This window comes from Antedon bifida, chromosome 10 (genome assembly GCF_963402885.1).
Source record: "Antedon bifida chromosome 10, ecAntBifi1.1, whole genome shotgun sequence".
Classification (NCBI taxonomy): Eukaryota; Metazoa; Echinodermata; class Crinoidea; order Comatulida; family Antedonidae; genus Antedon; species Antedon bifida.
In genome coordinates, this window is record NC_136235.1 from 19,242,968 (window position 1) to 19,266,805 (window position 23,838).

General features: G+C 33.7%; 3 protein-coding genes across 6 annotated transcripts; 1 reads left to right on the top strand and 2 right to left on the bottom strand.

The window, feature by feature from the left end:
* Positions 1-333: 333 nt before the first annotated feature.
* LOC144854288 (uncharacterized) lies at positions 334-12,496 on the bottom strand. 3 transcript variants are annotated; one of them, XM_078712219.1, is made up of 3 exons: positions 12,392-12,496; positions 5,854-5,941; positions 334-5,431 (listed from the first exon to the last, which is right to left on the bottom strand). In XM_078712219.1, exon 3 carries the CDS (start codon positions 5,407-5,409, stop codon positions 1,759-1,761), a length of 3,651 nt encoding a protein of 1,216 aa, XP_078568345.1. In that variant the 5' UTR covers positions 5,410-5,431; positions 5,854-5,941; positions 12,392-12,496; the 3' UTR covers positions 334-1,758. The 3 variants fall into 3 exon arrangements, with proteins under 3 accessions (XP_078568345.1, XP_078568347.1, XP_078568346.1); XM_078712221.1 differs by lacking the exon at positions 12,392-12,496 and adding an exon at positions 12,011-12,303 and having other exon boundaries at positions 5,854-5,936; XM_078712220.1 differs by lacking the exon at positions 12,392-12,496 and adding an exon at positions 12,011-12,303.
* Positions 12,497-13,021: 525 nt separating this feature from the next.
* LOC144853886 (uncharacterized) lies at positions 13,022-18,527 on the top strand. 2 transcript variants are annotated; one of them, XM_078711742.1, is made up of 5 exons: positions 13,022-13,220; positions 13,945-14,232; positions 14,617-14,865; positions 15,573-15,815; positions 16,171-18,527. In XM_078711742.1, the coding sequence occupies exons 2-5, from the start codon at positions 13,957-13,959 to the stop codon at positions 16,504-16,506; spliced, it is 1,104 nt and encodes a 367-aa protein (XP_078567868.1). In that variant the 5' UTR covers positions 13,022-13,220; positions 13,945-13,956; the 3' UTR covers positions 16,507-18,527. The 2 variants fall into 2 exon arrangements, with proteins under 2 accessions (XP_078567868.1, XP_078567869.1); XM_078711743.1 differs by lacking the exon at positions 13,022-13,220 and adding an exon at positions 13,296-13,755.
* LOC144853888 (tetraspanin-36-like) lies at positions 18,401-23,586 on the bottom strand. The gene is made up of 7 exons (XM_078711744.1): positions 23,427-23,586; positions 22,469-22,660; positions 22,016-22,090; positions 21,139-21,234; positions 20,623-20,778; positions 20,109-20,192; positions 18,401-19,612 (listed from the first exon to the last, which is right to left on the bottom strand). Exons 1-7 carry the CDS (start codon positions 23,484-23,486, stop codon positions 19,511-19,513), a joined length of 765 nt encoding a protein of 254 aa, XP_078567870.1. The 5' UTR covers positions 23,487-23,586; the 3' UTR covers positions 18,401-19,510.
* Between the last annotated feature and the right edge of the window lie 252 nt (positions 23,587-23,838).

Below are 23,838 nucleotides of genomic sequence, written 5' to 3' on the forward strand. Positions count from 1 at the left end.
AAAAGTATCAACCTTCAATCAATTCAAGTAGTCACTGCTAAATGAACACTGGAAGACTCTTGACTGCAAGTTTACTTTTTGACATATAAGCACACCTTTAAAACCCACTATCATGTTACAGTTGTCTTTTTAATACACATTTTTGTACACGTTGCACAGCTTGTTAACCGACTCATCACCATCAAGCAAGTAAACAATAACAATTCTAGTCTTTCCAAAAGTTGCAATGTTAAGATGTTTTAAGTTACAGAAATGATTTTGTATATTAACATCTGCAACAATCTCAAACATAAAACATCAGTATCTCTGCAAATGCAAGTTTATAAACAAGTATTCAGATTCATTTTCACACATTTTTAATTTCACAAACATCGGAACCCTGTATAACAAAATAATTCATACAACGACGAGTTCAGATCGAACTATACAGACAAACCAGTTACTGTATATTTAAAAATAACGCCAATTGCAGCTCCAGTGGCGCAGCCATGAGTCGTGTTTCGGTGGTCCCGAAATAAAGAAACCACCTGTACTGGTGGCTACGGCTCTGAGCTCAACAGGCAAATTTAAAAATTCACATAATGTTTACAAAGCCAGTATTATTACATAATTCCAATGCAAATAAAACGAATTATATACTTTCACCCTGGAGAAATTATTTCTCCAAACTATATAATGGTGAATTATTCACACTATAAATACAAAATACAATTAGCACACAATTTAATTAAAGTTAATTTGGACAATAAATTAATTTGGACAATGTGTTCTAATCAAAAAATATTAAATCAATATAAACATTAAAAATGAAGGTATAATTCATAAGGAACAGCCTTGAAAGTTAATGTACAATTTGTACAACATGTAAATCTGCATACAGTACTCAAGAAGAAAAATATTATTCAATTTATAATAATATACACAAACAAAATGATATAGGTATTTAATTGAAGCCCATTAGTAGGCCCATTTTAAATCAAAATAACATAGCATAATTCCATGTGACTCACGCAGTCAGAAAATGAAATACAAAATCAATATTTTGGGATGTCTCATGAATAAAGTGTTTTGTTCAAAATTTGATACTAGCAAGCGTTGGCAATATATGGTTATTATACCGAATATTAATCTGCGCATACATATAATAATAAGCTAAGTATATGCCGTGCTGTTCATTATCTGGACTGTATTTGGTTGCCAATATCTGCTGACTTATCTAGCTAGTCAAAATTAATGAACTTTACTTATAGCTCTGCCTTCACTATCAAACTTTATGTGACAAAAAATGTGATATGGCCATGATGATGTCATATCACTATCATATTTGTGCACATCACACTTTTTTTTACTAGTGAAATAGTGTAGACCAACCTGTAAAAAAAGTTTAATACATATAAATGGCTATTGGCCTATCTTTTGTAATAGTTCATACAAGTTGTACTGAAATTTACAGTAGTCTATACTTTTAAATTCATAAATTATTTTTCCAAATATGTCCAAATATCTTTCTAAATCATAGCGTAGCATTCTAAAAACATGTTCCAATGATGGTTACATTAAAAACATTTTATTTAATTTAATCTAATTTAATCTTGATTGATCATTATCATTTATCAGTTTGTATAAATTAATGCTAATGGCAAAAAAGGTAAGCATGTCCACAGAACCGACAAACAAAATGGATAGCTCAGGTACCAAGTTCTGGAACATTGGGTTAAGATAGTAATCAACTGCTGATTAAGTTCCACCATTAGTTCTTTACTTATGACTTTCCCTAAAGATGTGAGAAATAAAGCTATACTTGTCACCACAGTCTTTACCACATCCATGGCATTCAAATGGATTCCTGTTTCCATGCCATCCCATGTGAAGCGTATGCATGACGACATCCAAGAAGATCAGACCACAATGTACACATTTCAGTTGATGGCAGGAATTCTTTAAGCATTCTGTACACTTTGACTCTTCCGAATTTTCAGGACTGTGATTACTGTTGTTGTTTCTTACTTCGTGTCTGTTAATTGGCGTCGATGACCGAATGTCTTCATTTCTATGACCTCCGTTCCGGTCAAGCTCTGGGCTGATGCAAGGGCTTAAGCTGTTGTGGTCATACTGCCTATGACTTTTCTGTGGAGTAACAAGCCGGCCATGTGATAAAATGTTGGACAACAATGGGCTTTCATCCTTGGGCTGGTAATTACGCAAGTCTGACAGGCCTACGTCATTATGAGCATCAAATTCTTGATTCAAATTCATCATTCTGGCGTTACTTTGGTGGACTCCTTGAGGTGAATGTAGAGAGTAGACATTACTGATGACTGGTAAAGGAAGAGGCATGCCGGTCATAGCATCAATTTCTCCAGCAGTATCCACTCCTAGGACAGACCTCTCTTTAATATTCTCACCTGCAGACACTTCATTATTAAGTCGTTTCAAAGCAATACATGTAAGGTTATGTTCTGCAAGTTTAGACTGAACGGTGAAAACCTTTCCACATCCTTTACAGGTGTTTGCTTTGCGTTTATGAATAAGCTTATGCTTATACAACAACGTTCTATCATAAAACAGTTTACCGCAGATGTTACACGACATCGGTGTCTGGCCGGTGTGCGAGCAGACGTGTTTAACAAAGTTTGCTCGGCCCACGATTGTGTTATCGCAATACCTGCATCGGAATCTTCTGGAGATTTCCATCATCTCTCCATGCCAACTTAAGCTTCCAGCAATTTTGGAATCCTTAACAGCTTTTAAGCTGTTATCAACATCTGCATCATAGGCTTCTTCAAATGCAATATCCCCTGTTGCATGCTGCGTTCTCAGATGATATTTTAACTGCCCTTCAAAAGCGAACACTTTGTTACAAATTGTGCATTTTGAAAGTTTTTCACCGCCATTGTTCCTTATGTGAATGATGACATGTCGTTTAGCGTTGCTACGTAGATTGAATTGTCGTGAACAATGGCTACAAGTGTATGGTTTTTCTCCGGTATGAATTAAGCTGTGACGCAGGCATCGAATCTTCTCGGAGAAAACCTTATCACAGATGGAACACTCCCATAAAACAGTGTTGTCTTTGTTGACCTTGTTTATCAGCATTTCATTAGCATTCGAGAACACATCCTGCTCTCTGGTGACACTGTCTTTTGGAATCGGTTTGCCATGACATGCACGACATGTACATTTGATGATGAATCTTGATTTCGTGCTACCGTCCTCCATCGGTACCATGTCCGTTGGCGAGTCAAAGTTCTCTTCGGTTAGCATCTCTTCTTCGTTCATGTCTTCTTCATTATTTTCTTCCTCTTCATTATGTTCCACTTTAGGTGTTAATTCACTCTGTCCATCACCTATTGGTGTACCATCCAGGTTTCGTTTGTGCTTGTTCATAACATGTTTTTTCAATGCAAATTTATATCTTGTCAGGTAAGAACAATGGTCGCAAGAAAAGCTTGTACTCTTAGTTATTGGTGTGTGAATCTTCACATGACGACCCATTTTCGAGGGGTACTTGCTTCTATAAGCACACAGTTTACATTTGTACAAACCACCTATACGTACAAACATTGGCTGATCGCTGGACTCGGCACCATTTGATGCATCTTCACCCTCATTGTATTCTGCAGTAGTCTCTTGTAGTTGGGACATATCAACAGCAGTAGATTCTTCAGCACCCCCTTCCTCTGCTTGCTCTATGTCGTGTTCCTCTGACATGTGAGTTCCTAGGCTAGCGGCAGACGTTGCTGCAAAGCTGCACAATTGACATTGATGTATACGGACAACTGTATGAGAGAGCTTGTGCAATTGAAGGTTGTTCCTGTGTTTATAAGCTCTTCCACATTCATCACATTTAAATGGTCTTGAATCATCTGACTGATCCTCTGTCACAAGAGTAATCTCTTTACCATCTTCGTCAACAATTGTATCTGGTACTTCATCATCTCGGATTTCTTCTCCATTCTCTTCCTCTATGATCATTTCATTTTCAGATTCAGCTTCCATTGTACCATCGTGAGAATTTAACATGTGAGTGTTGAGTCGTTTCTTGGATTCAAAACCGTCTCCGCATGTCTTACAGATGTATGGCTTCTCTTTGCTGTGGCGTTTCTGATGTTTGATGACGTCGCACCTGCTGACTGCTTTGTATGGACACATGCTGCATTTAAACCTGTGAGTGGAGTGAACCTTCTTCTTGTGATAACTTAAACTTCCATGACTCCATGTACTAAACTCGCAGAGGTCACAAGCGTACAGACGGTTCTTTCGTTTTTTGGCGGATGGTGGACTGATGGTAGAAGAGTCAACCTCCTCATCTTGTTGTTGGATGGTATCCTCAGTTGTTCCGTAGTAATCTTGAATGGTATCGGTGGAATTGTTTACGCTGGTTGTATTACTACGATGTCGTGTTACTTTTGGATAGAATGGATGCATTCGTTTAATGTGTTTATAAACATAGTTCCAATTTGATGTATGGAATGAGCAATAAGGGCATCCAATGGCTGCATCATTATCAAGTTGGTAGGTATCACCTCTTTTGTAATGCTTGATAAGATGACGGTTATACAGAGATGGGTAAAGGAACTGCTCATTACAGAGTTTACAAATTGGCATTTTTGCTTTATCTGCACTGGTTGGATGATTCTTCATGCGATGATATCTAAGACCTTTACTGCTGCCAGCAGTGAACCCACATTCACCACATGTGTTTCCAGAAGATTCATACTCAAATGGTAAGTTATCCACCACCTGGTTAGAATCACTTTGACCACTAAGCATTCCATTTCCAACATCTGTGTCATCATCGAGACCTGGTTCTTTTTTGATTTGGTTTAAAATTATGTTATAGTCATCTGGGTCTTCGGCATCTTTGGAAATTTGGTGAACATTCTCCATGTGGTTGGCAATGATGTCTTGCGAATCACTGACAAAACTACAATGAGTACATTTTAATTCTACATGATCATGTTCATTCATGTGCATCTGAAGACTAACCCCAGACAGGAACTCCTTCGAGCATACTTTGCAACGAAAGCGTCTGACAGTCGGCTTTTGCTTTCCTTTACAGGTTTTCATGTGCGTCTTCATGTTGCTTTTATAAACAAACTTGTTGTTGCATTTACTGCAGAAAAATGGGTTGTTTCTGTGGCTTTGTTTGTGCTTGTTCAAAGAACTTTTGTTTTTGTAACTGCGATGGCATATTGAGCAGACAAATTGCTGAGGGTTTGAATGCGATCTGACATGCATAACAAAGTTCATTTTACTGCCTGTAGCATACGGACAGAGGTCACACGTGTACTGATAAGGTGGTTCGTACTGCTCGTTGTGTTTCCCCTTCATATGGCGCTTCATCGAGGAATGTGATCGAGATGTAAACTCGCATTTCTCACAATGCAACTCGGCTTCTTCTTCCATTCTGTCTATTTTACTTTTCAATCTGAAAAAAACAAATAAGATTTATAGTTTTAAAATATTGTTTGAGTAGTTAATGAAGTTAGCTTCACTCAGCTAGTACTTAGTACGTAGCTAGTACTGCAGGCATAGAAGAACCTTTAGTACCATATTTCCACTCTGATCTCTACATTTGTTTACAGACGTCTTATACCACCACTTATAGTAGCAGACCTCTACAAAAACATATACACATTGCTATATGCTACTGTACAACCTCACAGGCTGAGCATATAATAATAATATCCTGGATTGGATTTATATAGCGTTTAATGTTGTGAAACCTCTAAGCGCTGAACATTATTACCCGTCTCCTGATCAAACACGTATGAAAACATACTCCCATAATGCATATCAATAGTAACTACAGGTACCCATTCATAATGTCATGCTTTCAACACAACTTACATTCACTTTTAGGTAAAATCTATGACAAGTTGGTTGACATCTATATATAGCAGGTTGATTGACAGTAGATGCGAGTTTACCACCTCACCTGAAAAATACATATTTCAGTAATAATTAATAAACATACTTCAATTTATTACCAGATATATAAAAATAATATTTTTTATAATAATATATTAAGTTTTCTTTCCAATTCTTTTTCAAAACAACAATCCAAAATGAATACAATGAGAAGTTATTTTTTAATATTTTTTTGTATTAAACTAAAGCCATAACTTTCATCAGTAGAGTTTTTTTAGTGAGAAAATTGAGTATAATGATTATCTACTTCAATTTCTTGAGTTACGAATGTTCAATCATGCATAACAAATTCTTCACAGTTTGCTGCAATGCATAAGTCCTCGTAACTTGAAGATCAGTGAAAAGGATATAGTACAGATGAAAGCTCAATCTGTTAGAAATTCAAAGAATATGTTTCACATTCCTTTTCACTGTAAAGGTAGTCTTTCAGACGCTTTTATTTGTTCAATTTAATTATTGAAAAATTGCAAACATTTTCCAATTTCTTAATTTGCAAATGACACAATTTCCAGATATCAGAAAATTACAAAAAAGCATTGTTCAATTTTTCTTAAATACTATATATTTATGCAGTAATTATTGCTCTATTCTGTAATTATTACTGCATACTGAATATAGCGATAAAGATTAAAATATCACCAAAAAAATATATAATATATTTATATATCCTATGTAGTTGAAGATAACAGAAAATGGAAAACTCCATAATACGATTTAACTGTTTATAAATAATGTTTTTTTAAGGGAAGTTCTTTTCTAAAACAAATAGTTCCTGTTCAAGAAATGCATTTTGCATAGAAACAATTAAACTCAGTTTCTCATTTACAGCACAATTCCAAACATCCTTAATCTAATAAATAATAATTGGTAATAGAATCCAACTACACGATGACCATGGCAAATATTAATAAGATCAAAAATGAAAGAACGAAAGTTTTTAAATGATCCAACAGTATTATACCCTTTAAATGGATTTACTTTCTAAAGTATGTCATTTTTATTACCATACCATAAACCATAGGTTTTACTAATTATAATTACAGCTGTACTTTGATACTGTAGCTATTGATACTACTTGAGCTATGTGTATGAAATTTACAGTCATGGAATGGTCTCTTCAAAAATCCATATAGTATTAAAATTGAAAAGGTCATTATGCAGATTTGTTTATAGCTCCGTCTACACTATCAAACTTATGTGACAAAAAAATGTGATGTGACCATATTTAGGCATAACACACTTTTTTAAACTAGTTTGATAGTGTAGACAGAGCTTTATATATTCAATAATCTGATCATCCTTCAGTGAAATCAACTTCCCTTTTAAGTCAGTCAGTCACTTGTGGTATAACTCAACTATACAGTTGCTAGTTATCCATTCTGCTATGAGTGAGTGATGCCAACACAGTCAGTCGCCTTGCCTTGAGCGAATTAATGAACAGCAGCTAATGCCTAATGGATTCCTTAAAATATACCAGCCAATAGACACTCATCCACAGTGATTGCTTATTGCTGGTGTGTGACAAGGGGAAGGGACCGTCTTAAAAAAGATTGCTCTTACAAGTTCTACAGGCACAAAGGTCACGAAGAACAGATCTGCTGAATGGCAGACAGTCAGTTAATTAGGAAATTTATATTTGCTTTTGAAACCATGCAGCATTTTTGATTAGCAATTATTATTAAGATCAGATTACAAAAGACAAAAATGGAAAGATCTGCTTCTATCAAAAAGGAATATATAGAATGTTAAGCTCTGTCTACACTATCAAACTATAGTTTGACAAAAAAAGTGTGATGTGACCAAATATGGTAGTGATATGACATCATCATGTCCATATATGGGCACATCATATTTTTTTGTCACATAAAGTTTGATAGTGTAGACAGAACTTTAGACCAGTAGCAGTAAGTCAACACATCTTGAGATAATTCAAAAACTAAAGAAAGCGATACAGTACAGGTATATCGGGTACTGCAGATTTCAAAAGTCTTGTTTATTTTGGTGACTGTTCATTTTCTTATCTTTACTATTTTCCAATTTTTATTTCATGCACTGTAAAATAAATATCGTTGGAATAAATAAAATTAAAGAAATAGCGTTGTTATGGTTTAAAAATAAATATTGTATTGCATTATTTAAGATCTAATATTCATGTATAGAAACAAGCCCCATGAGAAGTAACCAATTGTTCAATCATAATACAGTGCAACAACATTTCATTTGAATTAGACAAAGAATTCTCAGTGAACAATAATAATCAATTCTGACTTCACCTCCCAGTTCTGATCAACAATCATATTATCATTAAAAACTAAGCTTTGAGTGGTATCCAAACCATAAAGAGAAACATACTGTATACCTGCAGAAGAATTTTAATGAGAAGAATGAAAGTCTCTAATACATCGACCAATAGAACTGCAACAGCAAAAAGACAGACCATGTGACATGGGAGAGGCTGAGGGACCGTCTCAACAGACTTCTCTTTGAAGATCTTTGATAGAAAGGTCATTAACAGGTTTCCAGATACGGTATTGCTATTTGAAAATTATTTAGATCTGATATCTTAGACGGAACTCAAGTTCTCCTCTAAAATAAAGATTAAAAAATACTGATGTTTGTACTGAATTGGAAATTAAAATGCACGAAAGAAAGATGCTTTAACTTATACATTTACAGTTTTGATAAAATGGAATCTTTTTTTTTTAAATACAATGCGATCCTTCTTAACTAACTATTGTATTTAAAATATATTACGATTAACATGCAAAAAGTAGTAACTATTATTAATTTATAGCATGTGCTATTTTACATCGACATATTTGAGACCATATGTTGGAACAGAAGTCCTATTGATACATACTATTGACATAGTAATTATTCAGGAATTGTGAACAGCGAAGGTAAATATATTGAGGATTAATAAATAATGTCTGAATTAGCAATAACAGCTAAGGTGCTAATCAGAGAATCTCTGATGAAATTAAATCCCCAAAGAAGTATTGTTTGTAAAGTATAGAATTTTATTCAGACTGAATCCCAGAAAAACACCTCATTACAGCTCCTAATACCAAGGCCTGCAATCAGCTGACCTTGGTAATGTAGCACTCATAAAATGAATATGTTAATTGTACTGCATAGGTCTCAAGATTGCTAACAAGCTTGGCTTGCTGCATTTCTAACTATCATTATGGAAAACCAATTCTGTTCAGTAGACAATAGTGCTTGTATTCATCGAAGGGCAGACAAGGACTTGGATTGATCTGCAGGCCCTCCAATCATCTCCAAGGAAAGAATCATCAGATATAGCACTAAGGGATGTTCTCTGAAGTTTGCTAGAAGTTAAATCGTTGATTACTTATAGGGACCTTCTTCATCTAAATTCAATAGCTAGTGTGAATGTTTTCTACACATGGTCGCGCAAAAACAGAAACGATCCCCTGTGCAGGCCACAAGTTGAAACCTTACCAACCGTACTGGTGGCTAGAGCCCTGCATAGCCTACACATATTGTAATAGCTCGGAATAACATAAACCACTGTATATATAATATGAATTGATAAAATGAGCCTGCTGGTGTGATTTTCACTAGCCCACAAGAGCCCGAAGATTGGCTTTCCCATGATTTCACCATTTCTGGGTTAAACAGTACATACCAAATCAAGGCTAGATATTGTAGTGTTCACATATACAACCCAGAAATGATTAAATTTAAAACTACAGCAAATAACTTTCAATTGTTCATACTCCGGAAAAGGCTTACAGTAAAAGCCCAAAACATTTTTTAATACATTTTATTTGACATTCTAACAATGCTCTTTCCTGGGTGCTGTCCCTGTACTACGCTATATTATGTGCTCATTTCCTGAGAGTATGGATACATAACAGCCTGTATTCTTCATATTAAACAACCTGTGTTATCAACAACTGATTAAAGATAACAATTAATTAGGCAAAAACAGGATTAGCAATATCATTGTTTATTCTTGCAAACAAGCAAAAAGTCTTTAATTATTAATTAGATAATTAGCACTACTCTTATAATTTACAACAAACATATGAGTTAACATACGCAGTATGGCGATTCATACTATTTTGTATTTTTCTTATCAATATTAAATGTTGTATTTTAATATCAATGGTTTCATATTTTTACTAAACAAAGTATCAATAAATTCTTTTAAGGCTTACAAAAAAAGATAAATCAGCATGTAGCTGACCTCTGAATTTGACCTTAATCAATCAATAAATCCTTCCCCCATATGGTCTTGGATTGAACTGTTGATTCAAGTAATAATATTAATAGCAGGTTACTCTTTCCTGCACTTTAGAGAACCCAGTGTATCTTTCGGATCAATAGGGAGTTATTCTGGTGTACTGTACTGGTTTATCTCGGCCCTATCTCATTGTGGACAAACGAATAAGCGCCATTTGGTGGCACAAGATACAAGAAACTTTATTTGTCGTCGTAAAAAAACAACGAAATGTCGGTTGTCAGCAATCCGATTAAAAGATACATACATAAACGGACTAAAAAATGACAAAAAGTGTAAAAGTATAAAACAGTAACATGTTAAAATCATATTGTTACAAATTACATTCTACAGGGACCATATGGGGAGAAGTTTTTTTAATTATGTTTCATCGACACCTGTGTGCAATTTAGCCCGGTAGGCTGTACAAGTCCCCACTTTTACATCTGTATTGAACGACCTATGTTATATACTTGTAATGACGTACAGTAACTAACTAATGTATTGTATAAATGACAATTCTTAATGAGTATGTTTGTTCAAAAAATATTTTAATGACTGCTTGGTGCCTTATTATAAATTATTCATTCATTATTCAAATTCATAACATTTTTTTATCTTTAGTTAGCAAGCGGGATTACACAGAATTTGAAGTGTTCCTTCGACTATACAATCAAGCTAATCTATTCACTAAATTTTGAAACATATCTGCAATTTGGTCAATTTTAAACACATATAAGGCCTAATTTTTTTTTTTAATAAATAGAACATTTTGACTGGTAAATTAAAATTTAAAAATTCCCAAGAATTGAAGTCTGGATAATCAACAACAGAGATCATTTGTCAATATTGTTGCACAACAAAGTTTCCAGATGTCGATTTTGGCCTGCTAATTAAAATCACTAGTTTAACAATTTTAATTAATTTATGTTTAAAAAGTCTTATTTGTTAGACTTTTTCCACACTGGATTAGTATTCTTTAATTGCATTTTATAATTTTGTAAAAATTTTTTAGACCATTTCTATAAAAGACTTGGAAAATTGTCACTAATTTACTAATTAATAAGATGGAAAAGACTAATTTTAAATTTAAAAAATTAACTTCAATAACAAAATTTGCAATTTAATATTAAAATTGTCATAAGACAAAAATTGGTTAAAAATCTTAATTATTGTATTCGATCTCGCTTTAAATTTAATTTAATATACTATTATATTGGTTATATTTTATCCAACAACCATAACATTAATGCTAGTTCGTGAAAGAGATGCTTTTAAAAGGTGTGTTACTGTTCGTGGCATTGTGTTTGGCCACAACAACAATCCTTGGGAGACAGCAATTAAACATGGCCCAGGCAGGAATACAGTCTTTCCACTCGATGTATTTTAGATGAAATATGTACCTGCAGTACACTACAGTATAGAATTACTGCAGTATTAGAATTTACTATCGAAATACATTTATAGTTAAATAGCAAAAATATTTAATTTTAAGTTCTCAAGAATTATTTTAGAAAATAGAAAATAAATCATTCTTTAAATTTCCTTTTAAATTGTTTTAAAACATCCTTCTCATAGTTCTGCCAAACTTATTTGGTATGTTTGTTATAAACTAACTAAATCTCTATGCTACTTCATAACACGCATACATTACTGCAGTGTCCACAGTTTTAATATAAAATATTTATGAATTGACATGATTGGTGTCAATAAAAGATACTAATTTATTATTGTGCATGTTTTTTAGGAAAATGGTAAATTAAATAAAAAAGAATCATCATTATCATATAAATTATTCAAACACAGTTTTATTAAATCAAATCTAACCTTAACTCCTCTGACACAACTCAACAACAAGACAAGCAGAAAAATGAATGCAACTCCTTCTGTAATCAAAATGGCGACAGAGAAAAGGAGTTTGGCACGCCAGGCCTTTGTTCCTTCCTTTCTCGATTAACACCACACACTGAGGCCTCAGCTCAAGGGCTTGGCTTCTAAGTGCGTCACTTATCTACATATTCCTGCCTACTTGATCATCGGGTCATTGTCTACTGACCCGAGCCTGCACGCAACACGCCAATCTGCAACTTCCTCTCTCGCGATGGCGAATGAAAACCAATACATTAGATTTCACAATAATCCACTTTCACATGACTTACAGACAAGAATAAAAGAGACAATTCTGTGAAATAGAAATAAGTAACTAACCTTTGTTGTGCAATTCGAACGTTACCAGTTAAACATATGGAAATACGACGGGTATAAAGAGATGCTTTCTTATCGCCGCGAAATACATAAAAGGCTTCTGACAACAGCTGTAGTCAATGTGTAAAGGATTCACCTACGTCACAATTTGAGTGCCTGCATAATATCGCGCAAAAGCCCTCCTATGCAAATAGGAAAAACGTTTATAATGCTAGAAAATAAAAGGTCTAAATTTGGACGTCATGGTCAGAAATGACCTCACAATGATGGTCTTTACAAGGATCTCATGGCATATATTTATATGTTATACAATTAATGTTTGATTAAAACTTATCTCAAATCCTTTTTAATTGGTCAATGAAAAACAACCAATTACATTTATAAACTGATTTGTCTTTATCGTTCAGTAATTTTGCAGGTTGAAAGAGAAGGAACCCAGCTCTTTCCATATCTTTAACACAAAGAAATGATAAGTTGTTAATTTAAATTAGTTTAGAAAACTGCAGTTTTTCAGGAATGACTTTGCTTTTATTAATAAATTATTTCCTGGCTGCATTCTGCAGATTCAATAGTACAACAAGGTACTCTCGCTAGTCATCCGTCGAGGATTGGATCTGCTCATCTAGCTATGTATACTGTATATTCTATCTATACACAAAAAGCATTGCACGAAATACGCTATACATTACACCGCACTGTTTGTGTGACAACGGATAAACATTTTTTTCTGGCGAGTGATCATAGTCAAATACACGGCCTAAATGTGCAGTCTTTTTTTTATTTCTAGTACCAATGTTAGGCAGAAGATTCCCAAATAATTGGAATTATCAAAGTATGTATTTATTAATTTCGGGAGTTTGTTAGGATTTATCTTTTTGAAGGATTTGATCTCTTATGATTACGGGATGTCGGTCGGGGAACGATTCCTGGCATGGGCTGGGCCGTCGTTGATTGATGTGACGTGTGGCATGGTGGATTTTGTGTGTGTCACAGGCCGCCGCGACGACGTACGTTGTACGACGTGTGCAGAGCTCAGGCGACTTACTACAGACTGTTCTTTTAAAGATGTTAATTTAATGTTTTTAAACTGTTTTTGTTATTTTGTTTGCTTTACACGAATTTATGAAAACATGTCTCAATTACCACCTAGTCCTAGGCCCACATTTACGAGAAATTGATGGAGTTTTTTCAAGGTTCTTCATCGACTTCTAGTCTAGCACACTATTGTAGCACACGAGAAACCGTGATCCAAGTCAATAAAAAACGACATGTGTGGACGATTGGTCCCACAATTAGGACGATTCGTACCTATTATTTAAAATCTACAATGAGCATGAATATTTTTATTATACCGATATAAACATGAAGTATGTATATTATACCAACATTTTAACAACAATGTTTTGTATTTACTCAGTCTTAATTAATATGCATTTAATTAATAGTAATAAGTTGACATAAATTTAAATGAACACAGCTTAGCAGTGGTGGATCCAGTTTTTTTGGCTAGGAATTTTATTTGCTATATGATTTTAATCAAAATATATATTTTACAGGGGTATGCTGACATGAGTCTTCGAGGGCGCCATCCTGCGCCATACATCTCCAGTAGTTATGATGGCGACACCAACTATCAAGGGAAAGACAGCAGAATCCTGCAAAGGGAACGTACATCGCAGGTGCTGGTTGACAGAGCTAAACAGTTAAATAATGACTTCCTCCTGACACTGGCCAATCCTGCTGCTGCTGGGAATATTCTGAAAGCAGCTGAGGCAAAGGCATTGCTAAAAGAACACATACAGACGATCACAATGGCAGTTACTAACCTCAGTAGAGATATAGAAGTAAATGCAACTTGTTTTGTATGCATACGCATACTGTACTGTATTTAACCCAGCTTTTCTTGTTATAGCTATTTTGATAATTTCAGTGGTATCTTTCTTTACTTTACTCAACATAGCGTAGTGAGGGATTTTTTCTTTATTGGGTAGGCTGTTTAGAGAGGACCAGTTACAATGCATTTGACACCTGCTTTCAATTATTCATAAGATATAATACCATTTTAATGAGTTTTTTTAGCCTGGTTCCATACTCTCATTAAATGATTTCCATTTTCACATCAAACATGAATTGAAAGTGCAAGTGTAAAGGTGTCATTTGATGATCAGCGGTATTCCTAGCCTATTCCTACAATATAATATTTTTATCATTTATTAATATCTTCCAAGACTCTAGAATCTCAGATGATGATGCGTGATCAATCCCACAATCAAGCCAGTCATTCGGTTAAAAACCTTGAATACCATCACATTGGCAGTATCTCAGAACTACGATCACGGGTTGGAAGATGTGACGCCTCAATTGCCAAACTGTCAACTCAAATGCGAGGTTTGCATGAGTCTATTGCTAACGCAAGTAAACAAGTTCAAGATCTTAGTAAAAACCTCAGTGAAACAGTTATGGAAACCTCAACTAAGGTATAATTATTTAACTGTGTTAAGCTTTGTCTACACTATCAAATTTATGTGATAAAAAAATGTGATGTGCCCATATATGGACATGATGATGTCATAGCACTTTGCAAGGGGATAAAAATTTAAATATTTTAAAAACCATTTGTATGAGTACACATTGTTTTATGCTAAAATATAAACTTTGGATTGTATAAAATTGAATTATTAACCTGTACATTCACAACTTAATAATAGAAATCATTAACTGTTACTTTAACATCATTTTTAAAAGAATAATTGTCTAACGTTAGCATTACCTAGTGTTTGTCTGCATGAACAAATTAGATTTTGGTGATCATATATCATGTCAGTTGAGTAATAGTATACCACCACTATTATCAGCATTACTTACTTACTATTACAAATAATTTAATTTAATTAATCGTTGGTTCTGTTTCAAGAAAAACTGATTCTTCTAAATTATAATTCAATTAAATAATGATCATTGAACTATTAAGCTCTGTCTACACTATCAAACAAGCCAAAAAAAAGTGATGTGCCAATATATGGAAATGATATCACTATCATATTTAGGAAAATCACTACCATATTTGGGCACATCACACTTTTTTTGTCAAACTAGTTTGATACTATAGACAGAGCTTTATTTATATTTTCATTGTGAGAAAAGCACTCTGTAAAATAACTTGGCCTTTTTTTTTTTCTTGAAGGTTCTGAGACTACAGAGTAGCATAGAGAAGTTTGAAGTACAGCAAGACTCTAAGTTGCGTAGTGTGGAAGGTGGCTCCAACCAAGCTGTATCGCTTCTGGATTCAAAGACAAGGGCCTTAATAGAAACAGTGCACAAGTCTGTGCAGTCAAATCAGTTAGTCAGTGTTCAAGAACAACAACACCTCAAAGAAGTGTTGCTGACAGAGCTTGTTAGTGCAGCCACCAAATTAAAATTGCAACAGGTACAATAGACATTTTTGCTATGTATCCACACATGGGGTGTCAAAATGACCGGAATAAGGTTTATCGCAAATAGCTTGATTTCGCGAGGAATGTCATTGCACAATGCATGATGGGAAGGGTTTGGGAGGAATAGCGCCACCGTATAAACTTTATATACTGGTGATGGCGCCATTGCTCTCAATTCCTTCCCATCATGCATCGCTCACGCTATCATAAGATGTGACATGTTGGTTATCCCATTATTTATATCAAATGTTGGTATGGTCCCCTATAAAATGGTTTAATCTGATGAAACTATTACATATTTGTACCATAAACTTAGTTCATAATTAATTATTTTTATTAATCTTTTAGAAAGAGTCAGATAAAAGGCAATCTGAGCACATTTTAAAATTACAAAGGAAAATAGAAAGCTTAGAGACAGTAGTACACCAGCAACAAGAGGAAATCCAAAATTTGCAAGGCTTGGAAACGCGTGTTAATTCACAACTTCGGAATAACAACAAACGTCTGCTGCAATCGTTGGAAGAAAGAACAAAACAGATGCAAAAAGAAAATTTTGATGGATTTAAAACATTGCAACAGTCAATGGCCACCATGCAAAGTGTTCTTGATGGTAAACGCCGTCTTCTGGCAGAAGAGGTTCGTAAAGAAATGGGAAGGGTGAAAAAGCTGGTTGTCTTGACATAAAAAGGCATATAGAACTATACAGGGGTGGATCCAGGGGGGATGGCACTATTTCAAAATCCTAGATCCGCCACTGCTATATACTGGAGCTGATAGTGATACCATCATATGGACATCTTTGACCTCTATGCGACCTGAATGTGTGATGTGTAAATATGTTCGACATTTGCTGCATGAACACTTTGTAGAAAATCATTTCTAAAACTCTGTCTACACTATCAAACGTTACAAAAAAATGTGATGTGCCCATATATGGACACGATGACATCATATCACTACCATATTTGAGCATATCACTACCATATTTGGGCACATCACACTTTTTTTTGTGAAACTGGTTTGATAATGTAGACAGAGCTTTACATACAGTAGTTTGGTGTTTTAGCTTAGGTATTGAACACATGTTTTAGGAGGAGATAAAACATGACCAGGCTTCTCATACAATAAATACGGCTATTAACAGATGCATCTTTCTGTACATGAGTGGACTGGAATTCATTACTGTTGTTATATAATATATTTTAAATAGATAAATAAAATTATTTATTTTATTTAAAATAATTTATGAAAAATTGATACATTGATACAGCTACAGTACAGTAGGTAGGTATGTATATGTATGTATGTGTATATTTTTTTTTAACTTATTGATTTTCCAAGTGATATATCAGGAATGATTGTGACGCGCAGTGCAGTTTATCCTTGCATTGTAATACTACAATTTATTTAAAATAGATAATTTGTTATCCAAATGATTTATTTGTTATTATTTATAACAATTAATTTTTTTAGTATGTATAATAAAATACGACATTCCTAATATTAATTTATTTATATATTTTTGTATTAATGTGTAGTTACTGTAGATAATGTGTAAATGTTATTTATATAACCTGAGAGTAGAGGGTCACATACACTATCAAACTTTATGTGACAAAAAAATGTGCCCATTATATGGACATGATGATGTCATATCACTACCATATTTAGGCATATCACTTTTTTTTTTGTCTAACTAGTTTGATAGTGTAGACAGAGCTTTATGCTACAGTGGTTCATTTTATATCTGCCTATCATCTGAGTTTTTTATTTTGTCTCTTCATGTTTTTTAATGAAATATAATGCATCTTTGAGGCCAAATTTGTCTCACAAAGTACAGTACTGTTTTAAGTTCCGTCCAATATTATATTTACTATAAATATTCCATATATCTTGAATGTAAATTTTAGTGTGTGAATTATATTTAAAATACTATTAAAATTCATTATTATTGTACTACTTATAAGCTGCAACAATTCTTTGTATTACTTTTTTGTATTACTTTTGTTAATGTTATTTTTTATATCTTGTACATAATTTAGTTTAAGTTTCCTTGTAAATATGCCTATCATTTTATTTTATTTACTCTTGACGCACCTTCATTCAAAAGTGTAGCTTCCAAAAAAAGTATTATATATGCTCACTTAACTGAAATGATATAATAACCACTTCCTCTAAGAAAAAAGTGTTTAGCATAATTAGGTAGTAATCTTCAAACAATAGGCCTTTAAAATAAAATAAACAGTTTGACTTCCTGTGTAATAAATACCATGGAGGAAATTCCTCCATGGTAATACCAGCATACATCATAATGATATGTTATGAATTTTTGTGCTTTAGAATTTTTGTGCTTTAGTTGACGCTCAATTTCATTAATAAATAAGTATATATAAAACTCTTAAGGGGACAAAAGCATCAGGATCCCCTTAAATTTTAGAAAAAAAGATGTACAATACACTGGGACGTCCCATCGAAAGCAGTTGAGTTCGCTGTTGGGAGTCCCTTGGGTATAGCATGTGTGATGTATGTGTTATTGTTTGTTTTGTAAAATCCGGAATGAATTGAATTACACATAACATAAATTATAATACATTAGTTTAATATGAAGAAGTGGGTTACAGCATAAAAAAATACATACTTAGAAATGTAGCCTAGTCAATTGTTCTTTAAAACAAAAAAACACACATTTGCCGATTTTACAAAATGTCTGGTTTTACAACATAAATTAGTAGTTATTGCTTTATACATCAATTTCCAATAATAAATATGTTATTTAAATACATAACATCTCTAGAAGCAGCAGTGGCGTAACGCACAGTGCAAAGGCCCCTGGTTTAGCACTCCTAAAGGCCCCTCCAACGCTGGGTAGTTGCATTGGACTGTTCATGCTCTGGGGTCCCTTGAGCTCTGGGGCCATGGGTTTAGCCAGTGAGAAGCAGCCACCAGCAATAGGATATAGCCTACATACACTTGAAATGGATTCCAAACTAATTTGTATATACAGTAAATTAACTAAAATTGTATAAACATAAGTAATAACACCAACACCATATATAATATCATATTTTAAAGTTGCATTATAGTTTTTGTATAAAACTGTAGTGATAAATTAGTGAATTGTATACCGTTTCACATGCTTCAGTTCCCTTTCTGTGACCAGATGCTAGACTCTCATATAAATCTAAAACTCACAGTTTTAGATTTATACAAAGAGTAACAGATGAACACTACTTCAATGTATCTATGGGTGTGTTGTAAATTATTTAATTTACAACTAAATGCATTTTATGACGTCATTATGTAGACCTATTATAATTTATGAAAATCTGCTTCATCAAAAATAGGATAAAAATAGTACTAATTTCTAAAAATTATAATTCCTCAATTTTGGGATGAATAACTTTCTGTTTTGTTTGCAAAGCAAGGTGTAACAAATAATTGCACTATATTCTACTAAATTACATGGAATAAATCATTTCATCTATGGAAAATATTAACGCAAAAATCTGTTTTAAAACATACTACTGTACTCATTACATTTTACAGTGTCGGATTTTATTAAATAGAATTTATAGAACAATATTGATCAACAAACCATAAAAAGACTGGACAGGAATTTTAACATACAAAAGGATGGCTATTATAAAAGTTGAGTAAACCTAAACCTGTTATTCATAATTCAGGTAGTCTAAGCTCTATATCCATGTGTGGTCCCTTCGTTGTCTAATGTTGCATAATCAACTTTCTTCTTATTGCAGAACAAAACACATGAGAAGATGAGACCAACGACCTAAAATAAGAAGACAAAATATATTTATTATTTATAATTTAGGTGCTTCCACTGAAAAAGTGGGTTTTTTTTTGGGGGGGGGGGGGGGGGGATTATTTTAATTACAAGCTCTTTAGTTCAGCTTTCTTATGTTTCCTGTCTTCCCCCACCCCTATATAGATATAAGGGGAGGGGGAGATTGCATTTATTTGCAAACTTTTTCATGGAAGTCATTGGGTTGCAAAAAGACGACTTGTGAAAATAAAAAATGCCAGACATTGGATAAAAATAAATTTGTAACCATATATACAGTATATGACCGGATTTGAACCTAAATTTTCTGAAAAATTTTAATACAATTCGCTCTCGCAATACCGGACACCCTTGGACTGGGATAATATTTCTAGTATTCTGTACTGAAAACAAGGACCTTTTGAACCTCAAGAAAAATCTGGTATTGGGAGAGTTTGCAGTTTTCATAGAGTCTGGTAATGTGGTAGTTGAATGTAGTACTCACCTGAATGACAAGAAGACCAACGGATACTCCAATGATCACTTTGAGGTTATCCTGAAGCTTTCGCTCCACCTTGCTGTAACATCCCTGTATTTTAGATACCCCAATACATTCATTATTTTCAGGAAAAATGTCAACTATGCAAAACTGTGACAATACATTGTTTTGGTTGGAACAATATAGTATATACTAAATTGAATGTATTAATTCAGTGTCATGAAAACTTTCTTGTGCATGTCGCACCAGATTCTCTGTATTGTATCTACATTTCTTCAGTATCATAGGAATATTCAGTAATGCAGCATCACATGTGTTTCACATGTATGCCTAGTACTATAGACCATATCCTGTCCTGTATATGACACAGACACACCACATGCAATGCAGGCAGTTATCGTTGTATATGGAGCATTGATGTGCATAATATGTATATACAGCACTGATAATCAGGTACATGTTGTCAAATATCTCAATAATACATCAAATGAATGGATTATAATTAAAATAATGACTATACCTCAGTATAGGTTCGATCAAACAGAATATCAGTGGTTGATCCATTACATTTTTTCTGTCCCTTCTTGCAGCAACTTCCAGGCACTTGTGAAAGATGTTTTTTACCCCATGTGGTATCTGCCCAATCAGTGCTGTTTGCAACTCCACAGCATTCCAACTGATAGTAAAAAAAAAAAGAATATTTGATTCTGTATCAGGTTGGACATCAAAAAGTTCCAAGCTGGACTACAAACCAGGAGTTAGCCCCTGTATTTGGGGGTCAATTTAAGGTCAACCTCGATTTTACAAATCCCATGTTTTACGTATGTCTTTCGATCCCTTATACATAAAATGTAGGTTCTACTTTATAAGCATACCATGAAAAATATGTAAGAGTTTTCAACATTAAATGTATATATTTAAACCACATGACCAAGTTTGGTCATAAAGGCAATGCAATAGTAAAGCAATAAAAGACTACTTAGTCTTAAATATGGAGTTTCATTTTAATGTTTAATTAACAATTTGTTTTACTCACAGTTTCTTGTATTTCATTAATGCTATCTGTTACTTCCTTGTCTGTACCATACTCATTAAAGGTTTTATGCATGCCAGTAAGTATGCCATCTTTCACCTTATAAAACAACATGAATACAATTGAGAAATACTGAATTGATTGAAGTATAAGCCCACACAGGGGTGGAATGCAAAAATGATCTGTGGCTAGCCAAATATTAAGCTCAGTCTTCATTATCAAACTTTATGTGACAAACAAAATGTGATGTCATATCATATTTGAGTGGAGTTGTGGCTTGGTGGTTATGATGCTTGTCTACCACTCCAAGGGTACTGGGTTCAAGTCCCGTCACATGTCAGGATTTTTTCTAAGGACCAAATTACTCCACTCCCAAAGACTTGTAATAAGACTTTGTTTATGTAGAGCATCTTGTGTATATGTTTGTCTTGTGAACCTCTGAGGGTCCCTAATGATCAGCAATAGCTGGATGGATCACCCTCATTAAATATGGTAACAAAAAAAAAAAAAAAAAAATCACTACCATATTTGGGCACATCACATTTTTTTTTTAATTTGATAGTGTAGACAAAGCTTTCACTTTATAAAACAAAATCAACATAATTAGGAAATACAGAAAACCTCTATTAAGGGGACGCATTTGGGACCCAAAAAGTGTTCACTCAATAGGTGTCATAGGTGTTGGCCATAGCGTTAAAACATGCATTTCCTTATTTGTTTCCAGTAAATTGTCCCTTAATAATGGGTTTCCCCAATGAAGGGTTAACTGTTACTGTATTGATGCAGATAAAAGCCCATCATGGGGTAAATGATCTGTGGCCAACCAACTTCTTAACAAATAATTCTTCAATTTCTCCAAAAAAATAATGACATTAAATACCTCTCCTTTATAGATAATTGCAACAATGGCGCCAGTGAGTTCCATCATTACTATCACCAGCAAGACTACGAAAAACTGGGGAAAAAAAAGAAAATACAATCAATTATATTTATTTATAAAAATATTAATGAACACTTTATGAAACTTTCTGTGTTCTGTTGCTGGTTCTAGGAGTTTATATTTTTGTCCCAGATATTTACATCTGCCTTTTATGAGATGTTTGTGTTTGTCAGATCTTTACCAAATTTAAACCACAGATACTATAGACATGTGTGGTTACATTACAGACGACTCCATTAAATATTGGAAGCAACCCAGACCAGGTTACCAATTTTGGATCATTTTATTATTTTATTAATTTTAGGCCATACATACGTTTTCTCTTTTTACTCCTGGTGGAGGTTGCAACTTTCATCAGTTGCTCTTATTATTAATTTATATATTTATACTTACACATGCGAGTAGACATTTATTCTCTCTGCATGCGGCACAGCAAGCAATGATGCCAAGGATAAACATGAAAACACCAGCTGTGATTATGGTCGCACCAGGTACCCACACGTAATGGTCATCATAGATTTTATCGTACTCTTGATATCCGGAAAACACAATGATACCAGCATACAACAAACATCCAGCTGCAACCTAAGAAAGAATGATTTAAAGCTCTGTTTACACTATCAAACTTATGTGCCCATATGGACACGATGATGTCATATCACTACCATATTTGTGCATATCACTACCATATTTGGATGCATCACACTTTTATTATATATCAAACTAGTTGTTAAATTTGATAGTGTAGACAGACTTAATTACATTTTATTAAAATCAATTAATATTTTATTTCTCACGAATAAATATGCACATTGCGAAAAAACAGAAGAAAAACATTTTTAAGTCATATTGTCCTTAAAACATTGAAAATAAAGGTGAATAAAATCAACCATTTGCTGGAGAATAAAAATAAAAATGTTTGGTAAAAAAAACTAAGTTCCAGTTCATTATTTTTTCTGGTTTTAATAATGAAAGGTACAGTAATAACTAATATTTGGTTGAATGAAGGGAATACTTATACAAATAATAAATTATGCAACAATAAATAGACTTCTGGTAGGCCCTATTTAACAAAAAAAATGTATGACTAGGCCTAGTGACTGAAGGCTAGACCTCTAGTATCTAGGCCTATGTCTACTACTACTAGTCTACAGTAGGCCCTATGCCTTGCCTCATCAGCGCGCCTAAGCCTAGAACCGGGTCCGAGAGGCCTACTCTACTGTACCTAGGTGTAGCCTAGATAGCCCAGGCTCTATTGAAAGAAAGACATGGTCAACAAATCTAATTAGAAGACAACTAATATGCAACAAATTGTTCCTTATATTACTGCAGATCAATATATTAAACATACTGTGAAACACAAGCCAAGTAGAGTTAAGAATAACTTTGCAGAAGCAGTACAAAGACCCATGGTTTTGGTAGCGATTTACTGAATTTCAGGTTTGTCACAAGCAAGCAAAGTATACAGAAGAAATGTCTGGTTTCCCCCCGTGATTGCGATCGTCGTAATTTCTTTTTTGAGAGAGCAGTCTTGTGACAACTACGTCATAGAAACGGAATATACTATTATTCCAACGGTGACTATAATTATTCACTCTATTTTAATTACTGTACGCAGTTTCTTGAAACAAAATAATCATTTCTCATTATAGATACATACTATTTTAAAATCCGCATTCGATTTATATTAGAATAAATTTAAAAAATATTTAATTTTAATTATATCATTGTGTGGGGCAAGTACTTGAATAATGTCCCTGTCT

Coding starts and splice junctions, on each gene's coding strand:
- LOC144854288 (XM_078712219.1), bottom strand. CDS start 5,409: ATGGAAGAAGAAGCCGAGTTGCATTGTGAGAAATGCGAGTTTACATCT.
- LOC144853886 (XM_078711742.1), top strand. CDS start 13,957: ATGAGTCTTCGAGGGCGCCATCCTGCGCCATACATCTCCAGTAGTTAT. Junction 14,866..15,572: donor TTATGGAAACCTCAACTAAG/GTATAATTATTT, acceptor TTTTTCTTGAAG/GTTCTGAGACTACAGAGTAG. Junction 15,816..16,170: donor CCAAATTAAAATTGCAACAG/GTACAATAGACA, acceptor TTAATCTTTTAG/AAAGAGTCAGATAAAAGGCA.
- LOC144853888 (XM_078711744.1), bottom strand. CDS start 23,486: ATGGGTCTTTGTACTGCTTCTGCAAAGTTATTCTTAACTCTACTTGGC. Junction 22,661..23,426: donor TACTTGGCTTGTGTTTCACA/GTATGTTTAATA, acceptor ATTCTTTCTTAG/GTTGCAGCTGGATGTTTGTT. Junction 20,779..21,138: donor TTAATGAAATACAAGAAACT/GTGAGTAAAACA, acceptor TTTTACTATCAG/TTGGAATGCTGTGGAGTTGC.